Raw genomic sequence first — 13,898 nt, 5'->3', positions numbered from 1 at the left:
CAGTACCACGAGAGAGAGAGAGAGAGAGAGAGAGAGAGAGAGAGAGAGAGAGAGAGAGAGAGAGAGAGAGAGAGAGAGAGAGAGAGAGAGGAGGGGAGAGGAGAGGAGAGGAGAGGAGAGGAGAGGAGAGGAGAGGAGAGGAGAGGGAGAATATGAATGAATATGAGAATATGGCCAAGGTGTAGCTCAGAGGTAGAATGCCCCTGGGTTCAACCCAGCAAAAAAAAAAAAAAAAAAAAAAAAAAAAAAAACAAGAAAAAGAAATGTAATTGCCTATTTAAAATAAATGAGCTTTTTTCTCAGAGTTTATACCTGAAATTGGCAAACTTTGTGACAAGCCAAATGATAAATATTATAGACTTTATGGACCATGCAGTGCCTGTCATAGCTCTTCAGCTACTTGTTACAACACAAAAGTAGCCATAGACAATACAAAAATGAATGTTCTCATCAAATTTATGCATGTTGAACTGTAAACTTTTTATAATTTTCCCATGGACTCAGGTACTCTTTTTAATTTTTAAACCATTTGAAAAAAAACATGCTGGCTCATAAGACATAAACAGGCAGTGAGCTGGATTATCCTGCAGGCCATACATAGTTTCCCATCCCCAGATTTCTACCATAGAAGACCATCTCTAAATATAAAAACAATCCCTTTTGTTTTTTTCTTTCTTTTATTCTTTTACTTTTGAAACAGGGTCTCACTAGGTTGTAGAGGGCCTCACTAAGTAGCTGAGGCTGGCCTGCGATCCTTCTGTTTCAGCCTCCAAAGTACTGGGATTACAAGAATACCGCCACCACGCCTGGCTTTGTTTCTTTCTTTTTTTTTTTTTTTTTTTTTTTTTTTTTCAGTTCCTGGATGTGGAACCCAGGGGCATTCTACCTCCAGGTGACACCCCCAGCCCTATTTTTTATTCTTTATTTTGAAACAGGGTCTCACTGAGTCAGGAAGGGCCTCTCTAAGTAGCTGCGGCTGTCAGTGAACCAAGATCTTCCTGTCTCAGCCTCCCAAATGCTGGTATTACAAAGCATGCGCCACCACGCCTGGCTTTGTTTATATCTAATGAAGATGTTTTGTCAGACCTACTACAGCTTTTAAATAACTTATTAGTATATATTAACACAGTTAATTCTGTTTCACATATTCTTAGTAAGAATTATTAAATAATTGGCTATGAGGGAAAAGAAGAAATACCATATTTTAAACCATTTTTACAAAATAATTAAATAACAGATAGAAACTAAACATCTTTTTTTTCTTGTTAGAAATGGAAACTTTAGAAGACCACCCAGTATTTGATCCAGCCATAAAAATTTCACATCAACAAAATGAGAAGAAAAAGCCTCCTCAGGTCACAGAAGGAGAAAGTGCTTTGAACTTTAATTTATTTGAAAAATCTACAGTAGAAGAGAAAGGTAAAATGAAGAAAAAGTTGGTAGGGTATCATTTTTGAATAACAAGATATCAAAGAATATATAAATGTCGTGATGATATATCTTTACAAGGTTTTTTAAAAAGTAATAACCATTACTTGAGAGGCTGAGACAGGAGGAACACAGTTCGCGGACAGCCTCAGCTACTTAGCAAGACCTTGTTTCAAAAATTAAAAATGGGGTTGGAAGTATATAGCTTGGAGGTTCTATCCCTAATACCATGGAAAAAAGTAAGAATTATGATAATTTACTTTTATAGCACTTTGTAATTACAAATAACTTGCCTCAGTCTCATCTCTCCAGTCTATTCTCCAAACTCTTGCCAGTTATCTTTCTGTAACACAAATCTCAATGTGAGTTCCCTATTAAAAGAACTTTTTTGTTTCTTTTCTTTCTCAAAGGTGGTAGGGATTGAACTCAGGCCTTGAGTATGCTAGGCAAGCGCTTTACCATGGAGCCACATCTTCAGCCCCTTCTGACTCTCCTGACACCAGTAACAAAGGCAGACACTTGAGCATGGCATTCGAGATCATTTGCGTTTTGCCACAGTCAGCTTTCCCACCTTGTTTCCCCAGCTGTATACTCCAGCCACATCATTCTTCAGAACATTTGTCAGTTCATAGTTCCATTACTTTGTTCATCCAGCTGTCCCCTGCTGGCCACCCTGACCTTCTCTTCAAGGTGCAGCACAAATGCACCTCTTCCTTAAGCCTTCCCTAACTACTCACATCCCACCAGATATAAGTGATCATGTATTTCTATGTGCTCCTGAGTAAATTATTAATATAGCTGGATTGTATGTTATAGATAATCCCTACACTAAATTGTCAATTTCAAAAGTATCCATTCTTTCAGTAATGTTTATTGGATTCCATATTGTGCAAAATGGCAAATGCTATATATATTGTGTGTACAGTAATAAACAAAATAACCCAGCCTTTATCTTCTTCATGTGTCTAGTCTAAGTTAGGTCAGGCATAATGGCGCATGCCTGTAATCCCAGTACTTGGGAGGCTGAGACAGTAGGATCACAATTTTGAGGACGCCCTCAGCAAGTAGTGAGACTCATCAGCCTAGAAAGACCGTTTCAGAATAAGAATAAAAATAAAAATAAAATAGGGCGGGGCGTGTATCTCAGAATGCCTCTGAGTTCAATCCCCAATTCCACACATACACACACACATACACACACACAAAAAAAAAAACAAATAGTCCAAATAGGGAAGGTAAGCTTTAACTATACACAAATAAGTATGTAATTTCAAATTATACGTACTGTCAAACCTGACTTTTGATAATAGTAATATCAGGGTTTCCTAATTTGGTTTAGAGAGCTACAGCAGTAGCTCTGAGATCTGACAGATGATTAGGTATTACCCTGGTGGCAAGATGGTGGAGAGAGCCTCCAAAGAAGGGAGGCAATGCATTTGAAGTGTGCAGTGACAAAGACCTATTCAACAGAAAGTTTTGTGGTGGCAGCGTTCTAAAGCTGTGCTATACAGTGTGATAGCTACTGGAAAAATGAGTGCTGAGCACTTGAAATGTGACTAATATGTCTGAAAAACTGAAATTGTAATTAATTCATACTTAGCCATATGTAGCTGGTAGCTACTGTATTAAAGCCTTTGAGAAACTGATCACAGCACGGTGGGCATGAGGAAGGAGTGGCAACTGATAGGTACTAATGTTCCATGGAAAGCTTTTAGCGTAGAAAAGAATTTATATTTTATTTTATCTATCATAGGAAGCCACTGAGGGGGCAGTAGTGATGGCATTGGTCACTGTTAAGTAGAAAAATAACATCCGATTTGTAATTTTTTTCAATAAGTAAGTGTAGTATATCTGATCAAACATTGTCATTCAGATAGATATTTTACAAGAATATGCATTTCCTCAAGATTTTTTTTTTTTTTCATTTCAGCACTGGGGACTGAGCCAGAGTTTCACACATAATAGGCAAGTCCTATACCACTGAGCTACATCCTCATCCTCTCTTCCTTTTAAGTTTATTTTGAAGTAGGGTTTCTCTAAATTGCCCAGGTTGGCCTCAAACTTGCAATTCTCCTGCCTCAGCATCTCTAGTAACTGAGATTAATTAGACTATACTAGCATGACTAACAAGGCAATTTCTTTGAAAGATTCAGAGTTTTCTGTGTCTGTTATGGAGATTACATCACTTACAGAAAAGTAAACTTTTCTCCCCATCTTTTTTTCACCTATTCTTTTCCAAAAGTGCTATTCCCAAAGACAAGAGGAATTTGATCACTTAATGGACAATTTATGTTTCTACAAACCCATTTTGAGAGATCCAATCTTCATCTTCCATTTTAGATAAAAAGAAAGAACCTCGTGATGTAAGAAATTTTGACTATACCGCTCGAAGCTGGACTGGAAAATCTCCGAAACAATTTCTGATTGACTGGGTCAGGAAGAATCTTCCCAAGAGTCCAAATCCTTCCTTTGAAAAAGTGCCAGTAGGTAGATACTGGAAATGTAGGTATGTTTTTCTGGTTAACTGAATGAATGTTTAGAAAAATGTAAAATGAGAATGTTTTTTGTTTCCAGTGATTGAATAGACCTTTAGAAAACTAATTTCATATTAGTTTCCTAAGGTTCTTCAGATTGATAGTACTAATCATTATCCAGTGTAATATCTTCCATGGAAATATTTGAATAATTAATATAAACAAGTTCAGCATGGCATGGTGGCACATGCTTGTAAACCCAGTATTTGAGAGGCTGAGACAGGAGGATTGCAAATTCGAGGACAGCCTCAACTACTTAGGCCCTCCACAACTTAGTGAGAGACCCTGTTTCAAAATAAAGAATAAGCACCAGGAATGGTGTCACACGCTTGTAATCCCAGTACTTGGGATGCTGAGACAGGAGGATTGTACAGGTTCGAAGCCAGCCTCAGCAACTTAGTGAGACCCTGTGTCCAAATAAAACATAAAAATATAGGTCTGGGAGTACAGCCCGGAGTTAGAAAGCTCCTGGGTTCCACCCCCAGTACCACAAAAAAAAAAAAAAAAAAAAAGAATAAAAAGTAGAGCTAGAGGTATAGCTTAGAGGTAGAATGCCCCTGGGTTCCATCCCCAGTACCACAAAAAAAAAAGGAAAAAAAAAAAAACTTAAGTTCAGTGTTAATGGATTTTTCACTTTATTGAATCTGATTTCATTGTTTTAATTTTTTTTCTTTGTAGGGTAAGGGTAATCAAGTCTGAAGATGATGTTCTAGTAGTATGCCCCACAATCTTAACAGAGGATGGCATGCAAGCTCAGCACCTGGGAGCTACGTTAGCCCTTTATCGTTTGGTGAAAGGGCAGGTGAGGCTTTTCAGGCCTGGGCACTTCAAAAGTAATTTGTGAAATAATGGTATGCCAGTTGAGCATCTCTAATCTAAAAATCCAAAATCTGAATTAGTTTTGAGCACTGACGTGATGCCACAAGTAGAAAATTCTACACTAAAGAATCTTTATGAACAAAAATTTTTAAATATTGTAGAAAATTACCTTCAAGTTATGTGTATGATAGACATTGGTTTCATTTTTCAATTTTAGATTATAATGTGTATGTGTAATGTAACTATACACTTCCAGTTTAAGGAAAGATTAGAGTTCTCCTTTAAGAGAACACAACATTCTTTGTAAACTGGATTGTTAGTATTTTCTTTTATAATAAATATGTGTATCTTTTTTTATGGAAAGTTAAAGCCATTGAAAATTTTAGGCTCTAATTAAATGGAACTCCAAAACAGTACTTTTAAATTTCTGCCAAAGTTTGAAACGTCTTTATTTTCTTCATTTTGTAAAACAAGGTATAAGCTATATTTGATAAAAATAACTGTGAATGTTAGATAATTGTGGGTTCTTTTATAGCACAGAATTAGAATGACTTAGGTTCTGTTTAGTATAGTTCATTTAAAACACTTCAACCCATAACATTATACAATTGCCAAAATCTCAAAGGAAACTCTGTATGTTTTACAAAGTGCCTTATGGTGGTGGTGCATGATTGGAATCCTAGTACTTAGGAGGCTGAAATAGAAGGATCTCAGATTCAAGACCAGCCTCTGCAACTTAGACCCCTTTTCGATTAAAAAATAAAATCGAGCTGAGGATGTAGCTCAGAGGTAGAATGTCCCTGGGTTCTATTCCAAGTTCCACCAAGGAAAAAAAAAAGTGGTTTATGGTTCATTAACATTTCATGTAGAACCTCTACAGGAATGAATGCTAAACATTTCTTCAAGAGTCTGCTATGCTTTAGGAATAAGGACTTCACTTGTGCTGACTTAAAGTTAACCTCAGAGTATGCCTAAGAAGGAGGAACTGTTATTAGTCATTTTTAAATGCAGAAATTGAGGCACAGAGAAATTACTTCTCCTTAGTCACACAGCTAGTAAGTTAAGAAACCTGAAAATGATATGCTACTTGTGAATTTGCATAATGTGCATGTATATCATAAAGTGTAACTTGCTAGTTTAATGTTAAGTCACATTTTAAGAGGAATATATCTATCCTTCTAAATTCTAGTCTATTGAATTTTGCTATCCAACAGTGGAAATAAAATACTTCTGTTCTTTTTTCTCATAGTCTGTTCATCAGTTACTTCCTCCCACTTACCGAGATGTTTGGCTGGAGTGGAGTGATGCAGAAAAGAAAAGGGAAGAATTAAATAAAATGGAAACCAATAAGCCACGTGATCTTTTTATTGCCAAACTTTTGAATAAGTTGAAACAGCAGCAGCAACAGCAACAGCAGCATTCTGAAAATAAGAGAGAAAATTCTGAAGATCCAGAGGAATCTTGGGAAAATTTAGTTTCTGATGAGGATTTTTCTGCATTGTCCTTAGAATCAGCAAATACAGAAGATTTGGAACCTGTTAGAAACCTCTTCAAAAAGTTGCAAAGCACACCTAAATATCAGAGACTTCTAAAGGAAAGAGAACAGCTACCTGTATTCAAACACAGGGAATCAATTGTGGAAACTCTTAAAAGGCACCGTGTAGTGGTTGTGGCAGGTGAAACAGGGAGTGGTAAAAGCACTCAAGTACCACATTTTCTATTAGAAGATTTGCTTCTCAATGAGTGGGGAACAAGTAAATGTAACATTGTCTGTACCCAACCCCGAAGAATCTCAGCAGTGAGCTTAGCCACCAGAGTGTGTGATGAATTGGGCTGTGAAAATGGCCCTGGAGGAAGGGTAAGATATCTTTCAACTTATCTTTGCTGTTGGAATCCAAACAGAACCTATACCATGTTCGATTTCTATTACTGTCTTATTTGAAAGCACCTTGTAGGTACTTTTTATATTTTCTTTGATAGAAATTATGCCCCTATCTTTCCTATGAAAATGTGTTATCAGTAATTCTATTGTTAAAATTCTTATATAAAAATGTATTAATTTTATAATTGAATGCTTATATATTACAAACTAAATTGAACATTCAAAGAATATAGACAAATTCAGATTTCACTCTAATACCAGATAGCTCAAGTTTTGTAAAACTTGTCTGTGGAATGTTTTCCTGAATGATTTTCATTAGCTGTTTAGTGAGAAGGGAAAAACAATATAGATGAACATACTAGACTATCAAACCTTGTATTTTTAAAAAAAGGAAAAAGGACTTATTTATGGTCATGCATTTTGTTTACATAAAACTGGCTAACCTTAACCAGAGTGACTGCAAAGGATAGGAGTTCATTTAATCAATTAATCTAATTAGAAACAAATGTGTTGAGTTACAGTGAATACAATTCATATTAATTTTTATTTCTAGAAATGACATATAATGTGTTTGTTGTTAACATGGATACCCTTTCATTAAAAAATTTTCTTTAGTAAATTGCCTGGTTTTCTGTCATGGAATATAGGAGGTCAGATCAGTTTCTTCCCCACAGATACAGAAGATGATAGACAGGTACCCAAGACAAAGCAAAGACTTCAGGAGTAAGAAAGTATGGCAGGAATGAATGGGACTTCAAGACTTCCATTAGGTACCACTACTGTGATACCAGCTGCTTGCAGTGCTGGCTAGTTTTACAGTATATTGACAGAAAAGCAGACTAAGTTATAGAGGCTGCTTGAAAATTCTGTTCCTGGGAGCTTCAATATTTTTGCTCCAATATAATTTAGTAAGAAATTAAATGCAATATTTATTGTTTTCACAATCATCTTAATGGTATTTAAAACCAGGTGAGTGGCTTTTTTGCCTCAACACCGTGAAGATAAGATGTTTTTCTACCTAAAACTACTAAGGCCAGTTTTGTAGCTCTATAATTTGAAGACCCTAGAAAAATCCTTTCAATAATATAAATTGCATTAAGTTGAGTTAGATTGCTCCATAGAGTAGCAAGAACAGCCCTTTGTGCTGCATGTTTTAGACCTGCTTTCTAGATTACTTTGAGAACCTAACCTCAGTTTTGTATCTCCCTTTAGAATTCTTTGTGTGGATATCAAATACGGATGGAATCTCGAGCTAGTGAATCTACCAGGTTACTTTATTGTACAACAGGAGTTTTGCTAAGGAAACTTCAAGAAGATGGTCTTTTAACTAATGTGTCTCATGTTATTGTAGATGAGGTAAGTAAATTCTATAGTCGTATACAAATAAATTCTACATATTTATGTTAAAAGTGGCACAGTGGTGCATTCCTAGAATTCTAGCTACTTAGGAAACTGAGGCAGGAGGATTACAAGTTCAAGGCCAGTCCAGACAATTTAGCAAGATCCTGTCTCAAATAAACTCAAGGGATGTAGCTCAGTGGGTTAGCACCCCTGGGTTCAATCCCCAGTGCTACCACACACACAAAAAAAATTTATTTTTAATACTAACATTTTTTGTGCTTTATGAAAGTCACATGCTTTAAATAAATAATTATTTAATTTTCTATAACTATTGTCTCATGTTAACTAATTACTTAATAAATGCTTACTTCTTTTTTTGTGATACTAGGGATTGAACCCAGGGGAATCTACCTCTGAGCTGTATACTTCCAGCCCTTTTTAAATTTTTTTTAAACAAATTTTTTTATTGAACATAAATAGTATACATTTAAACTATATTTGGTGCCATCTCCTCCCCGCCCCCGTTTTCCCTTCCCCGCTCCCACCAATGGTTGTCCAGATTAACCATGTCATATTCATAATTTTACACATATTCAGATGTAGACCCTCATTAATCAAGATCAGCCTTCCTCCTCTCCTATCTTTCCATTCAAACTTTGCTGATATTTCCCCTCCATTATCTGGAGTCCCACTGGTATCCTCTGTGTTTCCTAGTTTGGGCATATTAGAGGAAACATATGTCCCTTCTCCTTCTGTGCTTGGCTGATCTCACTTAACATAATGTTCTTCAGGACTTTCCATCTTCTTGCAAATGATATAATTTTGTTCTTCTTATGGCTGAATAGAATTCCATTGTGTGTATTTCCCAAAGTTTTGCTATCTATTCATCTGTTGATGGAGATCTGGGTTGGTTCTATATTTTGGCTATTACGAATTGTGCTGCTATGAACATAGGTATGCATATGTTGCTGTAGTTCTCTGAATTCAGCCCCTTTGGAAAGATACCCAGGAGTGGTATAGCTGGATCATATGGTGGATCTATTCCCACCTTTCTTAGGAATCTCCACACAGATCTCCATAGTGGTTGAACTAGTTTGCACTCCCACCAACAGTGTAAAAGAGTTCCTCTTTCCCCACATCCTCGCCAGCATTTGTTGTTGTTTGATTTCTTTATGCTTGCCACTCTGACTGAGGTTAGATGGAATCTCAGCGTAGTTTTGATTTGCATCTTCCTGATGGCCAGTGATGTAGAACATCTTTTCATGTAACTCTTGGCCCTTTGTATCTCTTCTTTTGTGAAGTGTCTATTTAGTTCATTTGCCCATTTCTTGATTGGGTTGTTTGTTTTGCTAGTGTAGAGTTTTTTGAGCTCTTTGTATATTCTAGATATTAGCTCCCCATCAGAATGCTGGCTGGTAAAGATCTTTTCCCATTCTGTAGGCTTCCTCTTTAGGTTGTTGATAGTTTCCTTTGATGAGAAGAAACTTTTTAGTTTGATGCTATCCCACTTGTTTATTCTTGATTTAATTTCCTGAGCTTTGGAGGTTTTGTTGAGAAAGTTACTGCCTGTGCCAATATGTTGTAGTGTTGAACCTATGCTCTCCTCTACTAACTTCACAGTCTCCAGTCTAATTTCTAAGTCTTTGATCCATCTTGAGTTGATTCCTGTGCTTGGTGAGATATAGGGGTTTAGATTCATCTTTTTACAAATGGTTAGCCAGTTCTCCCAGCACCATTTGTTGAAAAGGCTGTCTTTTTCTCCAGCGTATGAGTTTGGCCCCTTTGTCAAAGATTAATTGACTAAAGATGTGTGGGTTTGTTTCTGTATCTTCTATTCTAATCTACTGGTCAGTATATCTGTTATTGTGCCAGTACCATGCTGTTTTTACTACTGTTGCTCTATAGTATTGTTTGAAGTCTCAGATTGTAATGCCTCCTGCATTGTTTCTTATTGCTGAGAATTGCTTTGGCTATTCTGGGTCTTTTCTTTCTCCATATAAAGTTCATGATTGATTTTTCTAGGTCTCTGAAGAATGACGCTGGTATTTTAATGGGAATTGCATTGAATCTATAGATCAGTTTTGGCAGAATGGCCATTTTGATGATATTTATTCTGCCTATCCATGAGCATGGGAGATCTTTCCATCTTCCAAGGTCATCTTCAATTTCTTTCTTTAATGTTTTATAGTTTTTGTTGTAGAGGTCTTTTACATCTTGTGTTAGGTTTATTCCTAGGTATTTTATTGGTTTTGAGGTTATAGTGAATGGAATTGTTTTTGTTTCTTTCATTGTGGATTCATTGTTGGCATAAAGAAAAGCCACTGATTTCTTTAGGTTGATTTTGTATCCTGCAACTTTGCTGAATTTGTCAATCAGCTCCAGCAGTCTCTTGGTTGAGTTCTTTGGGTCTTCCAGATAAAGGATCATGTCATCTGTGAATAAGGATAATTTTAATTCCTCTCTTCCTATGTGAATTCCTTTGATTTCCTTCTCTTGTCTGATTGCTGCAGCAAGAGTCTCAAGGACTATATTGAAAAGGAGTGGTGATAGTGGGCATCCTTGTCTTGTTCCTGACTGTAGCGGAAATTCTTGCAGTTTTTCCCCATTCAAAATAATGTTGGCTTTGGGTTTACAGTATATTGCCTTAATGATGTTGAAGTACTTTCCTTCTATCCCAATTTTTTGCAGTGTTTTTAACATAAATGGGTGTTGGATTTTGTCGAATGCTTTTTCAGCATCTATTGCTATGATGATGTGGTTTTTGTTCTTGGTTCTATTTATGTGGTGAATAACATGTATTGATTTGTGTATATTGAACCAGCCTTGTTTTTCTGGGATGAAACCGACTTGGTCATGATGTATTAATCTCTTGATATAGTTTGAATGCGTATAGCTAGTATTTTGTTTAGAATTTTTGCATCTATGTTCATTAAGGATATTGGTCTGTAGTTTTCCTTTCTTGAGGTATCTTTATTTGGTTTGGGGATTAATGTGATACTGGCTTCATAGAAGGAATTTGGGAAAGTTCCATCTCTTTGAATTTCCCGGAACAAGTTATGAAATATTGGTATTAGTTGTTCACTGAAGGTTTTGTAAAATTCAGCTGGGAACCCATCTGGGCCTGGGCTTTTCTTTGGTGGAAGAATTTTTATTGCTGTTTGTATTTCTTTGGTTGATATTGGTTGGTTTAGGCTTGCTATATCCTCCTTTTTAAATTTTGAAACACGGTCTCACTAAGTTGCTGAGGCTGGCCTCCAACCGGCAATCCTTCTGTCTCAGTCTCCCAGATTCTGGGACTATAGGCATGTGCATGTACCACACACCCAACTAATAAATCCTCTTCAGTATTTGCTGGTGTGCTTTATGCTGTCCAAAGGAACACACACACACACACACACATTCACTTGATCCTTCAAGTAACCCAATGAAGTATGTTATCTTTATTTTACATTTGATGAAATTGAGGTACTTAGACAAATAGCTTGCTGAGTGCACACAGCTACTCTCTTTTACAAAAGCAAAAAAAATGATACTTTGTCATTTTCTCTACTTGTAGTTCTACTTGAATCAAATTTTAATGTACACTTAAATTTAATCATGCCAATTTAATCTTGAATTATCCCAATTTAAACATTACAGTTATTTTCAGTGGCATATAGCCTAGCCTGTGTAGACTAATTTGCTTAAGTATCTTTTCATTGTTGATACTGGAGTTGACTCAGGGACATTACTTCCAAAGTATACCTCCAGCCCTTGTTATATTATTTTGAAACAGGGGCTGACTAAGTTGCTGAGGCTTGCTTCAAACCTGCAGTCCTCCTTTCTTGGCCTCCCAAGAACTAGCATTACAGGTGCACCACCATGCCTGGTACTTGTCTATCACTTTTCAAGACAAAATTAGATATAGCTTTTATTATTCGTAATATATTAAAATATTGTTTGATTTAAACTTTTTGTGACTGACTTCACTAAATTTAGAAAGCAGTAGTGAAAATTTTGTTATTCATTGCTTTTTAATTAATAGACTATAAATTATTTGGTTGTATTTAACCTCATAATCCAGGATAAAAACAGTGTTAACATGTAATCTGTGTATTTATATGCATGTGTGTTTAGTATCATTCTTTTACATTAGTGGACAAAAAGAAACATGACCTTTTTTTTGGTGGCACTGGGGGTTGAGACCAGGGGCACTCTACTACTGAAGTATATCCCAAACCCTAAAAGCATGATTTTTAAAGTATATTTATAGTAATATATAATTTGGATATCCCATAATATAACCATTTTTTTATTGTTGAACAAGTTTAGGTAAAGATATTTTTATGAAACCTATATTAATATTTTGGTAATAGGTGATAAGAGTTGATTTTTATGTAAGAGGTCTTTTTTCCCCCTCAATGAAGGAAACTGTGCCTTATCACTAAAATGTTAGAAAGAGGCTGGATGGCTGCTTTAGCAGGCCCATGGATAACTCATCTCAAGGAAGAGTTATCTATGGGGGGACAAGGGAAGGGACTATCACAGTTGGCACGTTGCAGAGCCCAGACCTAGATTTTATCGGTATGATCAAAGATCAACATGAGCCAAATATAACTATTTATAATGAGAAATTTTTACTGCTAAGTAAATTGAAATCTTTATATCAGCTAGTCTATAAGTTCTTTTGGAACCCCAAATTATTGGCGGAAAGTTGCTTAGTAAACAGAGACCAGGGTGAACCCTAACTTAAAGCCAGACCAACTTCTAGAAAGTATGTTCTTTGGTGGTTCAGTATAGTCATCATTAGACTTGATTAATTGAATTGAGCTTCCGTGTGATACCATCAACTTCTTGAACAATACAGTAAGAGTAAAGCCTAGTGAAATTCATTATTATGTTTAAGTGTAAGGATCCATTGATTATACAGGACTCTTATGAAGATATGCTAAGGATAGTACTCCTTCTAGCCCTATATTTAGAAATTGTGTGATTTGTCTTAGTTTATAGTCAGTGTATGCACTAATCAGCTTTTCTTACTGGTTGCTGGTACACTTACAACCAAGTTTGCTAACTACCTATGTCAAATGTACTTAATAGTATGCTTTTTTTTTTTTTTCGGTATTGGGGTTCCTGGAAACCCTTCTACCTCTGGGCTACACTCCCAGACCTATTTTATATTTTTATTTGGAAATAGGGTCTCTTAAGCCAGCACAGCTGGCTTCAAACCAGCACGATCCTCCTGTCTCCACCTCCCAAGCGCGGGGATTACAAGCGTGCGCCACCACGCCCGGCCTAGCATGCCTTTTTGTAGTTCTGTTTTACGTTCCTAACTTCTCTGTCTGTATGCCTTACGTAAAGGCCGAGGTTTTCCAGGTTGATGTTGTGCATCAGGAGCTATTTTTCTGATTTTCAGATATAAATGTCTCTGCCTTCTGTTTTTTCCTCCTGTTTTTCTTTCTTTTTTAAACTTAACCTTCAGTTCTCACAGTCATTAGTAATTCCTCTTAGTAGCCTTTCTGCCTGCCTGTATTAGCTACCCATCAATGTAATTTGAAGCCATCCTATCCAGTATCCTCTTACTGGACTGAAAACTCTCAAATGAAGAAAACTGCCTTGGTTGCTTTTAAATTTCTAACACAGTGACTATAGGCTTTGTTCTGTGAGCTTTGTATTATTTGTCACAACTATGAAATTTGCATTATTTGTGTTTTCCTTTTGTAGAAAAAGTAGGCCAAAAATTGAATCCAGGTAATTAATTTCTAAGCTTGACCACTTAACCACGACTGCCTCCCTTTCAAACAAATAAATGACCAACCTGTTTTAATTTATCTTGATATACTTTGGAGATAGAAATAGCAGTACAGAAAGTTAAAAGAATTGTATATTCATCAGATGTTTAACTTGTTCATGTT

General features: G+C 36.1%; 1 protein-coding gene across 1 annotated transcript in view; it reads left to right on the top strand.

Annotated features, from left to right (window-relative positions):
• The window catches only part of DHX29 (DExH-box helicase 29), a gene marked incomplete at both ends in the record, with an annotated part of 59,635 nt that overhangs the window by 18,667 nt on the left and 27,070 nt on the right, over positions 1 to 13,898 (top strand). Inside the window, 5 exons of the mRNA XM_080702949.1 lie at positions 1,270 to 1,419; positions 3,769 to 3,934; positions 4,641 to 4,764; positions 6,031 to 6,639; positions 7,876 to 8,019. Of these exons, the coding sequence (XP_080559075.1) occupies positions 1,270 to 1,419; positions 3,769 to 3,934; positions 4,641 to 4,764; positions 6,031 to 6,639; positions 7,876 to 8,019 (1,193 nt within the window). The remainder of the gene's footprint in view (positions 1 to 1,269; positions 1,420 to 3,768; positions 3,935 to 4,640; positions 4,765 to 6,030; positions 6,640 to 7,875; positions 8,020 to 13,898) is intronic.

The sequence above is a fragment of the Muscardinus avellanarius genome, assembly GCF_963383645.1.
Source record: "Muscardinus avellanarius genome assembly, chromosome: 1".
Classification (NCBI taxonomy): domain Eukaryota; kingdom Metazoa; phylum Chordata; class Mammalia; order Rodentia; family Gliridae; genus Muscardinus; species Muscardinus avellanarius.
The sequence above is the reverse complement of the archived record's forward strand: the minus strand, read 5'-3'. Positions and strand labels throughout refer to the sequence as shown.